Source organism: Schistocerca serialis, chromosome 5, assembly GCF_023864345.2.
Source record: "Schistocerca serialis cubense isolate TAMUIC-IGC-003099 chromosome 5, iqSchSeri2.2, whole genome shotgun sequence".
NCBI lineage: Eukaryota > Metazoa > Arthropoda > Insecta > Orthoptera > Acrididae > Schistocerca > Schistocerca serialis.
This window is the reverse complement of record NC_064642.1, coordinates 364,989,096-365,010,513: the sequence shown is the minus strand read 5'-3', so window position 1 is coordinate 365,010,513 and position 21,418 is coordinate 364,989,096. Positions and strand designations below refer to the sequence as shown.

The 21,418-nt window shown below is 36.8% G+C and overlaps 1 protein-coding gene across 5 annotated transcripts in view; it reads left to right on the top strand.

Annotated features, from left to right (window-relative positions):
* Positions 1–21,418, top strand: part of LOC126482387 (tyrosine-protein kinase Abl) — a 456,124-nt gene that overhangs the window by 337,823 nt on the left and 96,883 nt on the right. For all 5 annotated transcript variants that reach the window (XM_050106495.1, XM_050106494.1, XM_050106492.1 and 2 more), the window contains exon 8: positions 20,400–20,571. In XM_050106495.1, coding sequence (XP_049962452.1) covers positions 20,400–20,571 — 172 coding nt within the window. The remainder of the gene's footprint in view (positions 1–20,399; positions 20,572–21,418) is intronic.

Sequence of the window (21,418 nt, the reverse complement as noted above, 5' to 3'; positions counted from 1 at the left end):
AAAGAAATAGGAGACACAATTATCAAACCAGACATTAGTTGATCAGAGTTACTCTCCCAAAATTGGGGTAGACAGTCACTAAATACAAGCATGCTAACCTTCTCCGAAGCATCACCTAGATTTGTACAAGGGGTCGTAAAACAACTGAAATCATCTGATAGCTTAGATATATATGGCATATCATGCAACCTGTTAAAAAAAGGTGTGTGATTGCATTCTGTACCCTTTAATCCATTGCATAAAAAAGTGCTTACTTGAGGGATATTTTCCTGATGAGTTAAAACTGTCTAGGATCGTCCCAGTATACAAAAAGGGAGATAAAGACTCTCCATCTAATTACAGGCCTATTTCAATAGTACTCGCATTCTCCAAGGTAATAGAATGCTTCATGTACCAACAATTATCATCTCACATTGAGAATCTAGGAATAATTAATGCTACACAATACGGGTTTAGGAAGAATCTATCGACCATTGATGCAATCAACACGGTAGTCAGTTACATCCTTTTTTGTTTTTGAGAAAAAAGGCTTTGCTCAGGTCTCATTCAGTGATCTAAGCAAGGCCTTCGACTGTGTCGAGCACACACCACTACTAGAGAAACTACAATTCTACGGCATCAAAGGAAGCAGTCTCAGACTATTAAAAGCTTATCTTGGCAACCGTAAACAGGTAGTTTGTGTTGGTAAGAAAATGTCAAACATAGAAAATGTTAAAGTAGGTGTGCCTCAGGGGTCTGTACTGGGCCCCTTCCTGTTTCTGATAATGATCAATGACCTCCCCTCGTTTATTAGATCCACCACTGTATTGTATGCAGATGATGCAACTTTTCTTCATAGCAGTAACAATCTTAATGATCTTAAAACCTGTGCTGGGGCCAACATGTAAACTATATTAGTAGTAAGCTATCTAGAGTAATTTATTTATTAAGACAGCTCAGAAATTGTGTACCTCAAACATACGTCAGATAATCTTATTTTGCGTTTTTCCAAAGTATAATATTCTATGGCATTATATTGTGGGGTAACTGTAGTCATATACACGACATCGTACTATTGCAGAAGAAAGCCATTAGGAGAATTACACATACTTCACATAAGGCTCACAGCAAACCCTTATTTACTAAACAAAAAAATTATGACAGTAATAAACCTCTATATACAGGGTGTTACAAAAAGGTACGGCCAAACTTTCAGGAAACATTCCTCACACACAAAGAAAGAAAATATGTTATGTGGACATGTGTCTGGAAACGCTTACTTTCCATGTTGCAGCTCATTTTATTACTTCTCTTCAAATCACATTAATCATGGAATGGAAACACACAGCAACAGAACGTACCAGCATGACTTCAAACACTTTGTTACAGGATATGTTCAAAATGTCCTCCGTTAGCGAGGATATATGCATCCACCATCCATCGCAGGGAATCCCTGATGCGCTGATGCAGCCCTGGAGAATGGCGTATTGTATCACAGCCGTCCACAATACGAGCACGGAGAGTCTCTACATTTGGTACCGGGGTTGCGTAGACAAGAGCTTTCAAATGCCCCCATAAATAAAAGTCAAGAGGATTGAGGTCAGGAGAGCGTGGAGGCCTTGGAATTGGTCCGTCTCTACCAATCCATCGGTCACCGAATCTGTTGTTGAGAAGCGTACGAACATTTCGACTGAAATGTGCCGGAGCTCCATTGTGCATGAACCACATGTTTTGTCGTACTTGTAAAGGCACATGTTCTAGCAGCACAGGTAGAGTATCCCGTATGAAATCGTGATAACGTGCTCCATTGAGAGTAGGTGGAAGAACATGGGGCCCAATCAGGACATCACCAACAATGCCTGCCCAAACATTCACAGAAAATCTGTGTTGATGACGTGATTGCACAATTGCGTGCGGATTCTCGTCAGCCCACACATGTTGATAGTGAAAATTTACAATCTCATCACGTTGGAATGAAGCCTCATCCGTAAAGAGAACATTTGCACTGAAATGAGGACTGACACATTGTTGGATGAACCATTCGCAGAAGTGTACCCGTGGAGGCCAATCAACTGCTGATAGTGCCTGCACACGCTGTACATGTACGGAAACAACTGTTTCTCCCGTAGCACTCTCCATACAGTGACGTGGTCAACATTACCTTTTACAGCAGCAACTTCTCTGATGCTGACATTAGGGTTATCGTCAACTGCACGAAGAATTGCCTTGTCCATTGCAGGTGTCATCGTCATTCTAGGTCTTCGTCAGTCGCGAGTCATAGGCTGGAATGTTCCGTGCTCCCTAAGACGCCGATCAATTGCTTCGAACATCTTCCTGTCGGGACACCTTCGTTCTGGAAATCTGTCTCGATACAAACGTACCACGCCACGGCTATTGCCCCGTGCTAATCCATACATCAAATGGACATCTGCCAACTCCGCATTTGTAAACATTGCACTGACTGCAAAACCACGTTCGTGATGAACACTAGCCTGTTGATGCTACGTACTGATGCGCCTGATGCTACTACTTTAGAGCAATGAGTCGCATGTCAACACAAGCACCAAAGTTAACATTACCTTCCTTCAATTGGGCCAACTGGCAGTGAATCGAGGAAGTACAGTACATACTGACGAAACTAAAATGAGCTCTAACATGGAAATTAAGCGTTTCCGGACACGTATCCACATAACATCTTTTCTTTATTTGTGTGTGAGGAATGTTTCCTGAAAGTTTGGCCGTACCTTTTTGTAACACCCTGTATACAATGTCTTAATCCTTACAAAGAAGAACCTACGAGATGTGAAACGTAGAGAAAATGTACATTATTACAACACAAGAAGCATCAAACACATATACACGGCTTACCACAGATTATCAAAATCAATAAATAGCTATGAAGTCACAGGGCACAAACTATTTAATAAGCTGCCACATGCTATACAGGATCTTCCTGATCATACACTCAAAGAAAGACTGCATGAATGGTTTATTGCCCACCCATTCTATGATGTCAATGAATTCTTCAACTGTGAAATGCAGTAATCCAACAGATGACCCACTGTACATTTATTGTAATATAAGCTAAAATATTTCTGTAGGCAATACCTTATCTCACTGTATTATAAATTAAAACTTCATTTGACGTTGTCAATTGCTGTAATGGCCTAAAGACAATAAAATCTTTATTATTATTATTATTATTATTATTATTATTATTACTATTATTTGTTTCCTGGCAGCATTTCCTGTTACACTATAATATTCTAATTTACTTAAAAGGATATTGTAATTTACACAGTCAAATGCCTTTGACAGGTCACAAAATATACCAGTTGCCTGCAATTTTTTATCTAATGAATTAAGCATGTGTAGATAGCCTTCTCAATATCAGAGCCATTTAGAAATCCGAACTGTGACTTGGACTTATTTGAGATAAGATGGTTATAAAGCCAATTGTACATTACTTTTTCTAAAATTTTTGAGAATGCTGGCAAAAGTGAAACTGGACGGAAATTTGTTGCTATTTCATTATCTCCCTTGTTAAACAGTGGCTTAACTTCAGCATATTTTAACCATTCAGGAAATATTCCATAGATAAACGACTGGTTACACAGATAGTTTAATATGTTACTTAACTCAGAATCACATTCTTTAATTAGCTTTGTATTTCTGCTGGGGTAGTGAGGGTCAAATTCATATTATGGAAGTTACTTGAAATATCTGGTCTGAGGTATTCCATAGCAACATCTACAGAACCTGACAACTCCATCTTTTCAGTAACAGTTATAAAATGTTTGTTAAAAAGTTCTGCAACACTATACACATCTGTCGCCAATGTATCATTTACTCTTAATGCTATTTGTCCCTCTTCATGTTGGTTCTACCAGTCTCCTGCTTCACTCTATCCCATATTGTCTTTATTTTGTTATCTGATATTACTATATTTTCCTTGTATTATATTTGCTTTGATGTCCATATTACAGTCTTTAATATTTTGCAGTATTTCTTGTAATGTGCTATAGCATCAACATCAGAATTGTTTCGGATTGACAGATACAGTTTTCTTTTTGTTTTACAAGATATCCCTATTCCTTGAGTAATCCATGGCTTCTTTGTAGACTTTTCTCTAACCTTGGTAAGTTTTTGGAGCAAACAGTGTTCGAATAAGGTAAGCACTTTATTAGCAAAAGTGTTCCATTTTTCGTTCATGCCATGAGCACTGTAAACATCAGTCCAGTGAATGTCTCTGAGGAGTGTCCTAAAATAATCAATTTTTTGCTTATTGATTACCCTCTTGAGCTCAGATTTTAAGATTTTATATCCTGTTAAGTATTAACATTTAGCAGAAGGAACTGCATGTCATGATCTGAGAGGCCATTGACTATTGGTTTTGTAATATAAATTTGTTCATTGGACTTATCTATAAAGATATTATCAATGGCTGTTTGTGAACAATTGGCTACCCTAGTGGGGATATTTACAGGGGGACTTAAGTTGAATGATAGTGTTACTAACTCAGAGAAGTTCTTATTGGGATAGTCTTTAAGGAAATCTACATTGAAATCACCAGCAACCACTATTTCTTTGTTTTTGGTTGTTAAATGGGCCAGTACAGCTTCAAGGTGGTTTATGAACAGATTAAAGTTACCTGCAGGTACTCGATATACACTTAATATTATGAAGGATTTTTTGTGAAATTCTACTTCTGTTGCACATGCTTCCATATGCTGTTCTAGGCAAAATTTATGAATGTCTATGTTCTTAAATTTATGACAGTTCCTGATGAGTGTGGCAACTCCTCTTTTCTCCATTTCTGATCTACAAAAGTGAGATGCTAATCTAAACCCTGTATACCAGTGGTCACATGATGTTCAGAGAGGCAGATTATGTCAGCTGGGTTTGAAGACTCTAATTCATTTATGCAGATAATTAATTAATTAATTTTATTTCTCAGTCCTCGAATATTTTGATGCAATAAAGATAGCTGACATTTCACATTGACTGAGTTAAAATTGGGTAGAGTTAAAATATCTGCTGACAGTTGAAAATTCTTAACCAATGGCTGTTTATGCTGATGTAATAAGCTAGAATTACGTTTTTTGGTTTCTTTCTCAAACTGAAGGTTTGTCTCAGTCCTAACCTCTCTTAAAAATTTGGTTTCTTTCTCAAACTGAAGGTTTGTCTCAGTCCTAACCTCTCCTAAAAATTTGGTTTCTTTTTGTCCTCGCTACCCTAAAAAAGGGTCTTTTCTGAACCCTGTAACCACTGGTATTTTATCATTCATGACAGTGCCTCCCCCCCCCCCCCCCCCCCCTCAACATACCTGTTATTTTCCCAGCCAGTTTACCCTTCCCCTTCCTGTTGAGGTGAAGGCCATGCCTAGTATAATCCCACCTATTGAGAGAATCAACCTGGCATAAGCAACCATTCCAACTCCAAATCAACTCTCTTGACAGAAGAGTTCAAATGAGATCGGTCATGGTGCCCAAGAACAGATACAAACTCAACTCTAGTATGCTTCGAAGCTGATGCAACCTTTGCCAGGTCACACTCTATACTGTACCCAGGATCTCTGTCAATACTATTAACTGTCCCACTCACTATAACCACGGTGTCTTTGCAAAGTGATCCTAAATCCTCGGTCACCTGCTCCAGACCAGCACTAGGTTTAAAAAAAATTGGTGACCTGGTATTCTGATCCTAGTTCATCCTGCAAAAGTTGGCCAACACCTCTGCCATGGGAATTACCTAACAACAACAACAACAACACTTTCTTTTTCTTTACTGGTTTCCCTACATTCTTACTTTTTAATTTACTGCTGAAAGTTTGTTGTGCCCTGTCTACACCTGCAACTGCTTGAGGCTCACCAGCTTCTAACTGAACCAACAGGTCCAATTTTTTTTCCACATTCACCATGAAACTGTCAGACAAAGTTCTAGGCCTGTTCCTCCTGTTGCCTGTTGCCACTTCCCTCCTCTCTTTACCCTTCCCCCTCCTTAACCTGTCGAAGATCTCCCCTGGCCTTGTCTAACTCAGCCTGATGGGCGGCAATTTTCCCCTCCTGCTCTAGTATCTTCCTATCTCTACTACAAATCCTACAAAACCACTGATGAGTCTCATTTACTTCCCCTACTCCCACGCCACTACAGTCACCCACATGGAAAAAACTACAGCACCCATCACACCAAAGCCCCGACCTAACAGTTCTACAGCAAGTCAAGCACTTTTCACTCATGATAGACATAATAGTTTATTAAGAATAAGTCAGTTAAATTACCGATAAACACAAAAATATGGTTCCAAAAATTTGGCCTATACACAACTGTGTGTAAACAAAAACAACAGTTCAAAGTTTCCGAAACAACAACTTAAACTTTTCACTACTTTCCGGGAATGCTAGTTAAATAATAAAGAGGTACGCTGCAGTTAAATTGCTGGAGAGAGCAAAGAACAGCTAAACGAAATTCTATAGATTTGCTGCAGCAAAACGTAAACAGTAAATACGACAGTACGATCTTTTCCCGTTTTCTGCTATATTACGTAAAGAAAAATGAAATCTTTAATGGTACACTTAAAAGGCACACTAATACACCTATTTACCACGTAATCAGTAGTAAACTATATGTTTTATAATCTAAAATGACTTATCTTTACTAGAACACCAAAACAGAGACATATATTTCGAGCTGGGCTATAAAGTATATAGTGGCAAGTCACCTTCATAACTGTGTGAATGTGTTTTCTTTGTGTCACTTAAGAACTATCCCTTAAGTGAGTATTTCAGAATAGAAATATATACACTCCGGTATCCTCGCACCATCATTTCTTGTTATTAACTTTTTCTGACACGCCTACTTGAACATATAAGGAAATGATGATAAATTAACTTAGACGATGCATGAACTGTTAGCCTGTTGAACACAGGTGATTTTCAGCAACAGTTTTTCTTGTCATGAACCCTACAGGTGTTGGTTTATCAAAAGTGGTAACATAGTAATTAGCCTCTTTTTCACCCAGTTTAGGCACTTCACTATAATGGAAAGAAAACTTGGGATATCAGATAAACACACAATGTCAATAAATGAACACATAACTAGTTTACAGATTATTATCAGTACTTTAAAAATGGGTATTTCGAAATTACAGCTTAAAAAAAATGAACTGAACATGGTGACGATAGTGCGACCATTAGGCAAAAATGGACAGATGTGACGTACAATAGGAGCAAGGAAAAAGTCCTAAATTGAAAAAACCATGAAAGTATCATAAGCTTTGTACACGAAAACTTACTGCAAGTACTTTCTACTGGCGATGTGGACGTGCAGGCCTATGTAGTACTCGTGAATGAGGTGAAGAGGAAAATGACAATGTGAATATAACAGGAGAAGAAAATTTATTGACGCTGACAAATAAAAAACCAAGCATAAAACTGGCCAGTGCAAATCTGCCGACCCAAAATTGCAGTGAAACGTTTAGTGAAATGACATAAAACAAATTCCAGTCCGTAAAATCCGATAGCAAACTATTTGTGCTTTCAGACAGCCAGAGTGTAGTCTTGCAAATAAACTAAGTGAAGGTATATTCATGTGGTCTAGTGAAACCAGAAGACCCACTTGGTGAAATTAAAAAGGTGATAGCATCTACAGGGGTAAAAAATCTACACAATAAATACTTTTTTGTACTTTTGGAAAGTTTAATGATGTATACAAAAGTGAAATGGCGAGTGTTATGTCTGAAAAATCTCACACATACAAATGTCGTAATTTTGAATATTCTGCATTGCTACGATCTTATGAGGCAATCGTGTGTTAAAAAAGAAGTACAGAGTGTCAATAATCAGTTTGCTAAAATTTGCAGGCATGTTAAAAATTTGAACTGTGTTGATGTGAGTAATATAGGATGTAGATTCCACACACAACATGGACTACACCTGAACAGGTTGGTTAAAGAATATCTGGTGAACCTGGTAACCAAGGAAATAAAAAAAACCACCAAAATAATTTCAAAACCAAACCCATAGTCACAGAGCCACCACCAGATCCAACAAGGACAAAAAACACATCAAAAAAATAGAGGTGATAAAACTATCAGCAATAAGAGCAAACTACGCAAAAATCTGTGAGGAGTCAGCAGAAACAGTAGTGGGTAGTGAAATGAATGACTAGGAAACTGTAGATCCTCCTCATCTAGGAAGACTAGAAAAATGAGAAGGCTCCAAGGTAAGAAGTGCTAAGTGTTCCTCGGTTCTCCACCAAAATACCGAGTCCATAAAAAATAAAGTGTAACAGCTAGAAGTGAACTGCATGCTATTGATAACTCTCTTGTTTGCATAACAGAACACTGGTGTGGGGTCCTGAAATAATACATGTAACTCTAAACTCATATAATCTAGCACGCCATTATAGTAGAACCACTATGAGAGGAGATGGATCATGAATACATGTAAAGGAAGGGATTATGTATGAAGTTAGAAATGACATTATTTCATTAAATGAAGAAAAACATTTAGAAATATTAACTATAGAGATACAAAAGCCATATATATTCCAAAGATTAACTGCACTGAGTATTTACCATTCTCCCAGTGGTGACATAGCTACATTATTCCAAGTATTGGACATGGTTACAAACCCTAAGGGCAAAATTCTCATTTGTGGAGATTTAAACATCAACATATTGAATCCAAATGGGTTCTGCAACACATTTTTGAGCGTTATGTACAGCTGTAAAATATTGCCATTGATTAACACAGCCACAAGGATAACTAAGCATTCAGCATCAGTTATTGACCACATGCTAACTGGCTTGGAGAAAGAAAACCGTGACATTGTCGTAGGTAACCTGGGCCTTTCAGATCATCCCAGTCAGCTCTAAAACTAAACCAAACTAAAATCTCGCATAAAGAAGGGTCTTCTCTAAGAAAAAAGGGGCTGAATTTACCACTCAAATGAACAGTAAAACATTGGAAGAAGTGTACATGAAGACCAGTACAGGTATGAAGTTTTCAAAGTTTATATTTAAATTTAATTTCAGGTTCAAAAAAAGTGTTCCCAAAAGTACTATGAGTTATGTGTCACTAAAACACGAAACTGGGTGACCAAAGGGATAAGGAAATCCTCTGTAACACTCAAACACCACAACAGCTTAAAAAACAGCCGAAATGACACTGTATTTCAAAAATACCACCTAACATATAAAAATAAATATAGAAAAATTATAGCACCAAGCTAAAATGTCTCAAAATAATAATAATTATAGAAAAGGCAGAAAAAAATAAAAAGCAGCCTGGAATGTTACCATACAGGAGACAAATAGGAAAAAGACAAAACAAGTAAACACACAATTGTAGCAAAATGGTACCATAATACGTGATCCAATAAAAATTGAAAACTTTGCAACTCACCACGCTACAACACAGTCGACAAAATATAGCCTATACAAACACTGAACTGTGTTCCAAACACAATGATGCTGCAACCCAACACTTCAGAAGAAATAAGTAATGTTATTCGGGAGGTGAAAAACAAAACTGCAGCAGGTATAGATGAAGTGCCTGCGTGCTTTCTGAAGGACTGTATGGACAGTATCAAAGACCCTTTAGCGCGTGTCACAAACTAATCATTCACCACAGGTTGCTTCCCAGGCGCGCTAAAGCATGCAGAGGTGCTGCCTCTACATAAGAAAGGGGACACAGAAAGTATAGAAAATTTTGGGCCCATCTCTTTACCGTCATCATTTTTAAAAGTAATGGAAACCATAATGAAAATTGGAGTCATGGGGTACTTAACAAAGTGCAATCTTCTGTGTGAAGAACATTTTGGGTTCAGGCCTGGTAAAGGCACACAATCAGCTGTTGCTCATTTTACAAACATTGTTCTGGAAGCACTAGATAAGGGAGATCATATGACAGGCATCTTCCTCGACTTCAGCAAAACTTTCTATACAGTACACCACACAGTTGTATTACATAAACAGGAAGCTCTATGTATAGGAGGGGTAGCAAATAAGTGGTTTTGTGCACACCTAAAAAACAGAGTGCAAGGGGTAGAGATCTCTCGAACTCCAATCAGCAATACCTTTCTGACTCAGTATTAGTTTCCACAAAAGCAGAAAACCCAAAAATATTCTTTAAAAGTGAAAGTTGAGTTCATAGATTGTATATCACAAACAAAATTTCTAGGTTTGCATGTTAGTGCACAACTAAAATAGACTGAGCTTGTTACTGCCCTTGGGAAGAATATCTTCAGCATGCTTTGCACTGAGAATAATAAATTCAGTGTGTAGTAGCTCGTGCACCAGAACAACGTATTTTGCATATGTTGATTCTGTGATGGCTTTTGGGATAATGTTTGGGGGAACAAATGAGCAGAACAGACAAACAGTATTTAAGCTACAAAAAGGTCTGTATGAATTATGACAAAAAGTAGCAAGAGAAGTCACTGCACTGAGTTATTTAATTCCATGGGAATTATGACTGTTCCACATGACTATATTTTGCAAATGGTAATCCAAATTAAAAACACATTGATCAGTATCCAACGAACAAGTCTCTACATGTACATGGAATCAGATCGAGCCATTACTTAAGTCTAAGTAGAAAATCGAAACAAAAACCCAAAGTAGTGTGCTGTATAATAGAATTAAACTATACAACAAACTACCATGAGAGATCAAAGACAGAAGTGAAATACATGCCTTAGGAATACCCTTAAAAATTATTTGTTAGAAAAGTGCTTTTATACTGTAAAGGATTACCTAAAATGATGGGTACATTTTGTTTACAATTGTGCTAATTATTAATTACTGCAGTTAAGGGACATTTCACAATATATTCAATAGAACAGTGAAATACAGTGTCCAAAATATGTAACTCTGTAAGACAACAATAAGTGTGTTAACATATGATTTAGTGTCAATCAATACGAAATATCAAGAACTTCTGAGGAAATATCAAGAGCTGGAAATGAAATATAAAGCAGTGGATCGGAGTTATTGCCTAACACAAGACAACGCCGTTGTTAATGATCATTCCACGCCGAAAATGTGGCGTGTCCCCCCTTCCACCCCCCACCCCCCACCGCCACCCCCCCCCCCCCCAAACAAAAAAAAAAACAAAAAAATGAAAATAAAAAAAAGCAAGAACGACATGTAAGTACAGCCCCAGTGATACCATTATCAAACAAATTCTCAGCACTAGTAGCGGATTGTGGTAATACAACTGACATAAACAAACCAGAAAGTAATCACAAAACTCCCACTAAAGAACAAAAAAAGAACTTTCCAACCTTAAGAAGTACCAAAGGGCTCCTTCTGTATGCCGACAGTCATGGAAATGATCTATCCAAACGTTTTCGCGAAAGTATGCATTCAAAACATTTAGTTTTCACGAAAATCAAGCCTGGTGCAATGTTAAATGCAGTGGTGGAGAATATTACAGCAGAAACAAGTCAACTGAACAAAGACGCTCATGTTGTGATATTGGCGGTGGCAACGACGTATACAAAAACGAAAGCAAGACAGCCCTGTGATGTTTCCATAACATATTACCAAAACTATTTCAAATGAACATTGTCATCACAAATGTGCCAGTGCAATGTGATTTACCACTGTGGTAGTGTGTAAACAAAGAGTTTCGACACTACAATTCCGAACTAAAGAAACTGTGTGATAAATTTAGCCATGTACATTTGATAGACTTAACTAAGATGAGTCGTGATGAACACACAAAACACGGATTCCACTTAAACAGGAAAGGGAAAGCCACACTAGTTTCCCACATAAGCAAACTGTCTGAGAAAGAGAGTGTAGAGAAAGCTGCAGTTGATCTAGGCTACAACCACGAGACTATTTTAGAATAAAGGACCATAATAATAGTTTTCACGGATGTATTTCGGATATGACTGAGTCCTGTTCAAGCAAAGAAAAGCAAGGCTGTGAAATAAGTGATCAGTCATTGCAGGACAGTTCTATAAAACCAGTGTATGCAAAATGTTGTATAAAGTGTAACTCAAACAATTTAGATTCGTGCAAGATGGTAAATCAACAAGAAGGGATAGCACCCTTAAAGTTAATGCACTTAAATGTGCAATATCTTATAAACAAACTAAACATACTACAAATATTCATTGAAGAACACTTGCCACATGTACTAGTAATAACAGAACATGGGCTAAAACATAGTGAAATAATATATTATAGATTAGAAGGTTACATACTAGCAAATGGTTATTGTAGGCAAAAGGTAGTGGTGTGGCAGTTTGTTAATAAGGTTACAGAAGCTAAAAAACTTTCCTTTCTTGAACACCATGCCAAAAAAGGATCAATTGTAATGACAGGTATTGTACTCCACAGTAATGATCTTAAGTTACCCATGCATAAAGTGATTGGAGTATATAGCCCACCAAGTGCTGATGTAATGCTGTTTATGGATAAACTGAGTAGTGTTGTTGGTCAGGCCGGTTCTAATGACCTTACTAAATTAGGCGACTTTAATATAGATGTAAACTCAAATAGTAAACTTGAAACTCAGTGATGTACTGACCTCCTACCATCTTGTAAATATAGTGAACTCTGACACCAGAGTAACGGACACATGTTCCACTAGAATTGATTATGCTATAATCAACAAAGATGTTATAAATAAGGTAAATTACAGTAACTTAGATTTTCTTTATTCTGGGCACTTCTGTAAGGTGATAGAATACATAAATTCAGTTATGCATTAAAAAAAAATATGCTACAGAAATGAATGCTTAATACCTCAAATATTAATGCTCTTAAAGACAAACTAGCGAATGAGAAAAGGGATTCTGTGTACCAGGTAAAAGGGTCAGATGAGAAATGGAATGAATTCTACTCAACCCTACTGCATCATTATGAATATAGTTGTCCAGTCAGAGAAATCAAGAAGGTAGTTAAACACTGTCAAAATGGAAGTAATCCTAGACCAAAACTTCTACCAAATATGATTAGGCTCAGGCAGCAAGTACATGATCTAAACCAGCTTTATAAAGCTACTACTATGCAGGTGTTCAAGGAAAAATACAATAGGGCCAAGCAAACTTTCAAAACTGAAATTGTTAATCTAAGAAGCAGATTAACAGCAAAACAATAGAACAGTCTGACAACATAAGCAAAGCATCTTGGAAGCTGATTGACAAATACCGAAAAGGTCCCAACAAGATGAACATGGAACCACTCAGCATAAGACATGATGGTAACACTATGAAAAACCCCAGATACTGTATGTAATATTTTTAATAACTACTACATTTCTGGCAAACAGTCAACCCATTTTAGAGTTTCACAGGTAGAGACCCGATGCCATTCCGCCCAGTGTACCGAATTTGAATTTGTGGAAGTGAATGAGCAGGAGATTCGCAGGGCAATATACATGCTAAAGAAAAAAATTTTCATCTGGATGGGATGGCGTATCCAGTGCTAATACTAAAGTGTGCGCAAAAGAAATCTCTAAATCTCTTAATCACCTGATTAATTGCAGCATTAGAGAAAACATGTATCCAACGGTTCTAAAAACGAGTGTAGTGAAACCAGCATATAAAAAGGGAAGTAAGAAAGATGTCTCCAACTATAGACCAATAGCATTAATTCCCACTTTTATTAAGATATTCGAAAGCATTATTCTTTCTCAGCTACGTGCCTTTTTCACAACACATAAACTGCTTGTAGATTCCCAGCAAGGTGTCAGAAAAGAGCTAAGTACAACCACAGCAGTTACACAGGTATATTTCTGACAAGAGCATTTGATACAGTAAACCATAGGGTACTTCTTAAAAAGCTAAAATCTTATAGTATTGGGGATCAAGTCATGAATCTTCTAACCACATACCTGCTGAATCATATGCAAAGCACTAAATTGTCATACAAACTAGATAATAAAATCATGAACTCCCTGTCCACCGGTGAACCTGTAATTACAAGGTGTACCACAAGGCTGAATCCTTGGACCCTTTCTCTTCCTTATATATATTAACGACATTGCACAACCCATTAACTCCCATATTGTAAGCTATGCAGATGACATGTCGATCTTATTCTATGGAAGTGAATCTGATGAGCTAGAATCTCTTGCTACTGGTGGTGTAACAGAAGTAACAAAATACTTCACTGATCAGGGACTCAAGGTGAACGTCACCAAATGTCAACTACTGACATTTGAAACAGGCAGTTCTCACCAGAACAATATGAATAGTGTGTGTAATATCTCTGCAACAGAAAATGGTAACTGTAAATTCCTGGGTGTGTATGTTGATGAAAATTTGCGGTGGACATACCACATTAATTTCGTATGCGAAAAAGTCAGTTGTGTCATATATCTCCTCAGCCAGCTCGCAAAGATAGTTCCTAGCCAAGCACTGAAATTAGTGTATTATGGAACACTTTACCCCTTTCTCAATTATGGAATTGAACTATGGGGCTTTGCACTGATGTACATTTAAAAAGACTACTACTACTACTACTACTAGTACTACTACTACTACAGAAAAGAGCAACAAGACACATACATGGGATGGGACATAGAGATTCATGTTGTGAAGTGGTTGTGCAGCACAAATATCTGACAATATATTCTCTTTACATCTTCAAAATAGTTGTATTTTTTATAAGTCAACCAACAGAGGCTATCAAGGGCAGTGATGTACATGATCACGACACTAGAACAAAGTGTAACTATTTCCGTAACAGAACAGCGTTAAAAGTGACTGATAGAAGTCCATATATCAGTGGTTTGAATTGGTATAACAAGCTACCAAACGCTCTAAGAACGTACACAAGAAATGTTTTTAAAACAAAATTAAAATCTTTTTTAATAGAAAAATGTTTATATAGATAGTGATTGTAAGAAACATTAGCATATCAGTTGTAATGTGGTAAATGTAAAAAATAGACATAAGAAGCAACAGCTACAGAATATAGTGTATTTTATAAGTGTAAATATAACCATAGGATTAAGTCTGATGTTTTCAAAAGCCATCGTTACGATGGCTCCACGTAAAGAAAATTTAAATAAATAAAAAAATAAATAATTAAATGTATTTATGTGTGAAATTGAGTGTGTTTATGTATCTCTGTGTCTGTAGTTTGTGTGTTTATGTAGTTTATGTGTTGAAAACATACATACAATTTACATTGCCTATGGATGTATAAATAAATAAGCACATAAAATAAACAAACAAATAAATAAAAACCGAGGTTTATCTCAGATTGCAAAAACTAAATGTAACGTTATTGGGAACCTACTTAAACCCCTGGCATGAGGAACTTTTTTGTGTTTGTATCCAAGAGATCCATTTATAACCATTAGGTATGCTTGTGACACTGAACAAAAACTACTTCAAAAAAATTGCAGTGGTGTAAGTTGGAAGATGGCATAAATCCTATTGCTAGTGTGTGTCATGTCTCACAGAGCACCCTTGGTGTAAGAGCACCGCTGCGTTTATGTGTATACTTGGAGATGAACAGACAGTCCATTCATTCCAGCTACCATCTTGTGATGCAGCACATGTAGCTGGAGTTGTGCTAATGGTATCAGCTGTATGCTCTTGAACAAAGTAAATTTACAACTTGTGTTATAAAATTTAACTGCAATTACATTACATGAATTATGTGGAGTTATAAGCCCTGATGGTATTGAAAAGGATTAAATCATAAAACATTAGGAATACCTCAAAGCACTTGATGGTTTTGATTAGGTACTGTGCAAACGGCATTAAATCGACTGTTGTCTTTAATGTATTGTCGAGTAATTCCCAGGTACTACAGGAACTGTCACCACAGTCATACTGGAGGTGGTATACCCCTACCTTCCTCCAGCTTTTGATTGACCTTAGTCAATTATAAGGGCTTCTGCAGTTTACACTGAATTCTGAACAATTATACAGTTTGATATCTTTCACATTTAGAAAACATTGCCAGAGATGAAACAAGTGGTGACTGAGAAATGCCAGGAACAGTTGTGGCTAGAACCCCAGAGAAATGTGTTTCTAACATGGCACTTACCAATGAGCCTTAGTACTTCTTTCATCTGTGGCAATGATTTGTTAATTAAAAAGATGCCAGGCTACAGTATGGTTTGGAGTTCACATTAAATTGTGTGTCCCCCTGTAACTACCTGGGTAAGTCGGCTCAAAATTCAGGTAAAGGCAAAAGCATACCTTTCTCAATAGAACCATGTCATGTAAAGGACTGCAGTTTTTAAACCAACCATTGGGTTATGGACAACGTTGCTTTTTACTACAGGAGGGCACAGGTTGACAACATTTCAATTGTGGGCACCCAGTTTCATCTGTTGCTAAAATCTAAAGTAAATTTAGATTTTAACGTAATGTTTTGGCTTGACCAAAAACATTTTTATTGGTAAAAAAAAGACCATTCATAAACCACTGATGCCATGAATTTCAGTTTACACTATTCTCAAATTTTCTGAAAACTGGATCAAAGTAACAAGGCAGATATATATCTGTCAGTTCTACAAAAACAGCCTTACTGTGACAGCATTATTCGAGATATAGATTGCAGTAGATCGTTGTGGATGGAGAGTGAACAACAGATTTCAATGTTCTTCAAGGAAGTAAAGTACAAGGACCACACTGAAACTTTTGAGAATGACAAGGATTTAGCACTCTTACACTAAGTAAGATAGTTGGTTAAAGCATCCAATTTTTATAATTTCGTTGATGCCTTTAGCTGCCATTCTGTTTATTTCATGTATGATTGTACAATTTTGGCCTTAGCCCTTTTCAAGTATCTAAAACTTGAAAATGGCCTAAGGCCAAAATTGTACAATCGTACTTGAAATAAAGAGCACGTCATCACAAAATCATTCAAAAAAATTCATAGCAGTTGCAGACTCTTATCACACTGAAAATTATAGCACCCGGTTTTGTTTGTTGATGAAAATTTCGCATGTATCTACATATATATTCATACATTGCAAATTGCTGTGAAATATGTAGTGTGTGAAGAATGATTGCTTAGATATCTGTGCAAGCTGTTATTAATGTAATCTTGTATTTGCCATCCCTGTTGGAGCAATATATAGGGGCTCTAGTCTTTCCTGAAACTTGCCGCTTAATACTGATTTTTTAAACTTCGTAAGTAGACTTTTGTTTGCTGGTTCACATTTTTCAGTATTTCCATGCCACCCTCCAATAGGTGAAACAAACTTCTCATCATATGTACTGCCCTCTTTTGTATAATTGTGGTATCCTGATCGGTATTTTAAGGTGGGTCGTACAAGTGTTTTGTAAGGAATCTCTGTTGTAAGCTGATTGCATTTTCTCTTATCATACCAATGAACTGAAGTCTGCCACCTACTTTTCCTGTGACTGACTCTATGCTTAGGTGCCCCCCCCCCCCCCCCTCCTCCCCTGGAATCTGGAGTACAGGTTTTTTATTCATTACAGAATTCTCATAAACATCTAGGAGTGATTTCTCAAAAAATCTCACTTATAGCCAATAGTAACATTATATGCCTGACTGAAGTGAGAAAATGCTATAGCAGTTACCATCTTCTCTTTAGAAAGTGTAACACCAGCCATAGAGTCAGCCATTTCTTATTTTGCGATTCGTTTTCCCTTCCATAGTAATGAGCACGCTGCATTACAGTGGGTCAAACGAAGGCTCTTGTGTGCTGTGGCAGCCTTCCTTTATTGCCTTCTTCGATATATTGTTGTACAATTGTTTATGAGGCATATTGCAACTGCGTTGGAGCAAATTCCCCATCAGAGCCTTCTTAAAGTAATCAACAATAGCTAAGTGCAGTGCTACCTGATGTGTTGTTTGGTTTCACAGAATGCCACGTGCTTTACTGTGTGCACTGCTATTTGCTTTAACGATCCCTTTCACAACCATTTTGCTGCCTTCATCATGAGAAATTATCAGAAAGTATGTTACACCATTTGATAGCGCTGGGAGGAGCTGTAAACCTGCCTGGGGAAGCTTAGTGTGTTAACTTAGTGTATTATGTTTATGTAACAATGAGGGAGCTCTTCTGCCATGGCCACACATTCAGACTTGAAACGAGGCTAATTCCGTAGCCTTTAGTAGACAAAAGCCTGAAGCTGTGATCATTCATATTTTTTGGGACTGGCATGGCCCAGCAGGAGTCAGTTACTGATATGTTAAATAGCAAACAATTTGCCAAGATTTATCAACTGACTCCATTTCTATGTAATTCTGACCATAGTGGAGAAGGACAAGCGGCAAAGCAGTCAGCTTTATACTCTGTGAGGAGTTCTTCAGAGATTTACTGTGGAATAGATTTGTGCCTGATATCTGTAAACTTCTATTAATTCTCAAAAGGTCACCTTCTGTCATGCAAATATACACTGAAGTTAGGAGGAGTGACTGGATGATACTACTGCAATACTTGTAGAAAGCACAAATGTAGTTCACGCATGATGACATAATACCACTTAGGTTTTTCTAGGTTTTTCTCAGCACACAATAACACACACACACACACACACACACACACACACACACACACACACAAGAAATTCACAAGCTTTGTACTTAGTTTCTACATTAGCCTGCCAGTGATGAACTCTGTAGTGTCAATCTATCCCACTAAATTCATGAAATGCCCTCCATTCACACAGCCTTCATTTATTACCAGCTGTGGAATTAATTCACCAATGTTTGTGTGTGATGATTTTCTACAAATTTCAAAGATCTCAAAATAAATAAGTTTCTTCAGTGATTATGTTTTGCATTTGAGTAATTATTTTCTTTATATTGTTGTACTCCTTTTATTTAATGAATTTGTATGGGTGAAAGTCTTTGAAAGATTTAAAATCTATCTTTATGCCCTAAAACTGGTGCTTAGATTAGACATTATAAATTCTGTGGAGTATTTTAAATGTGTAAAATAATTTGTGAAAGGATATTTTGTATATACATGTACATCTTGAGAACAGATTTAGTGCCAAATTAGTATTGTGCAATTAATTAAGCATGTAATACGTGCTCATAAATTCTGTAATTAAATTATAGTTGTAGGATACTACTGGTGGTAGTCTGTTCCTGTAAAATGATTGTCTTTAGCACAGAATTTTTCCATATTTGTTGTAAGCTACAAAATATTTCTATCACACATGTGGAGCATTAAAGTAACTTGTATGACCACCACATTTTGTTTTCTTTGACAAAGATTCAATTACAGCTGTTAATGGATGTTGAGCAGCTTTATACTGGGTGATTCTCTGATGATGATACAAAGTTTCATGGATGATAGAGAAGAGTAAATGTATCAATTTGAGGTAAGGGTCCTTGGTCTGAAAATGACTGAGTCAAAAGTTATAAGCAAAAATCTTTCTGATACCTCTGATAGTGGAGTACATGTGCTAGTATTGTTGTTGCTGAGATTTTAGGGTAAGCAACTTTCAGAGGTGGCAGTATGGACCAAAACAAGACAGTATGAACCAAAACAAGACAAAAATATGTAGTAAAATGAGCTCTAAATTGCTTAACTTAAGAGCTATGAGCATTTGTCCATCATCTGCATATCTCTTCTACTGAAAGGCGATAGTCAAGGAAACTGAACTTACTGAAAAGGGGATTCTGAAATACTCTGGGAATTCTGAGAGAGTCAAGGAAGAGCTGAACTGCTTGTTGATTAAAAGTATTCTACTGAGTAGTTTTGTTGCCACTCATTCTTTGATTTTGTCCAGAAACAGTTGGTTGTGTGGTGACATAAGGAAAGGGTGAAGAGGTGTACTGAAACTGTTGTAATGTTTGTTACTCAATTGTAATTACCTTCAGCATGCTTGCCGATTATGGAATGTTCATTATTGTCTGTGGGTTTACACGCTCCAGGTCCAGTTCCCATTGCATAATCTTGAGATGACTCTATGTGATATTTGGTCACATAGCTGTAAATTCATTTTTTTGGCAGAGTTTATTGCAAAGTAGTATTTTGTTGGCTTTGCACAGTGTCATACTTAAAGTTAACAATGACCAGAGTGTGAAGAGCATCGAATATAAAACATGGTGGGTTATTGTTATCAAAGTATAATAATACTACATTCCATTGGCAATGGTTCAGAATGTGTTCCTGCAAGGATTACTCAAATACTTCAGGCTATGCACAGAATGGTGATGGGTGAAGGTAACATAGCATTTTTCGGGGAGGGTTATAACTCACAGAATAATTGATAAAACTGTAAATTCTAGCCAGTCTTGAAATAATCGCTAATAAGTGACATGGCAACTCAAAATATTTCATTTATGTTCATAAAAGGTAGTAAAATATAACTTTCACTCACAACAAGAATTGGTTCTGCGAAATTTGAAATTTCAACATGGATGAACTGTAAGTCTCAGGGAAATCTTTTGATGAAACAGTTGCCATCTTGTGTTATAAGTTTCACTTCTTGAAGGAAATGTGTTACAGGGATTTGGCTGCTCGGAACTGTCTTGTTGGAGAGGATCACTTGGTCAAAGTGGCCGATTTTGGACTTGCACGCCTAATGAGGGACGACACATATACAGCTCATGCTGGGGCTAAATTTCCTATTAAGTGGACTGCACCAGAAGGTCTGGCATACAACAAGTTTTCAACAAAGGTGTGTAGTAAAAAGTTCAAAAATTGTGGAAGCAACAAATTTGTAATTCAAAGTGCCAGAGTGTGATTGTGTTAATCCTGTACTTGTGTAGAGTCAAAGTTAATTATACTAGCAGAAGCTGACATAAAAGAAAAACTAATTCTTTCTTAAATAAGGTATGTGAAAGGATACTATATTTGTTTCAAATGAAAATGAAATGAATAGTAGTTTAAAAAGAAAAAGAAAATGTGTAACATTCATGGTCTCAGGTGAAGTTATACGCATCATTAGTTGCACCCTGATCATTATTTCAAAATCAAATTTTGAATGTTTCTTGTATCTCAAGTGTGTTTGTGACCATTGATTATTACAAAAGTATTTCACCATATTTGCACATGTTTGGTGTTTCCAGTTTATTCATTTTTTTAGATTTTGTTGTGTAATCAGATTTGTATTTCTATTGGTGTGTTCTTTATACGCATGATGTAGGACCATAAAGACTATTATGATGAAAAAATGCAGGCACTGGCTTTTAGAGTAGGAGATTTGTTGATCTGGAAAAAAGGTGCAGTTGGTGGTAAAAGGGCTTCTCTAGGATAAACAGGAAAATACAGCATTCCAAAAGAGAAAAACAGTAGGACAGACTTGGATGAAAATAACTAATTAAATGTCAAAAAAAGTGGATAGCACTTCAAAAGAGAGTAAGAAATGGAAGAGAGAGCACTTTGGACCCATAAGATTCCATCTTCAGTTGCAGAATGGTACAGTGAAAAGACCATTAAGCACATAGCTCCTTCAGAAAAGCAAAGATGCACAAATTCTTTCACACGAGCAAGCACATCTCTCTCTCTCTCTCTCTCTCTCTCTC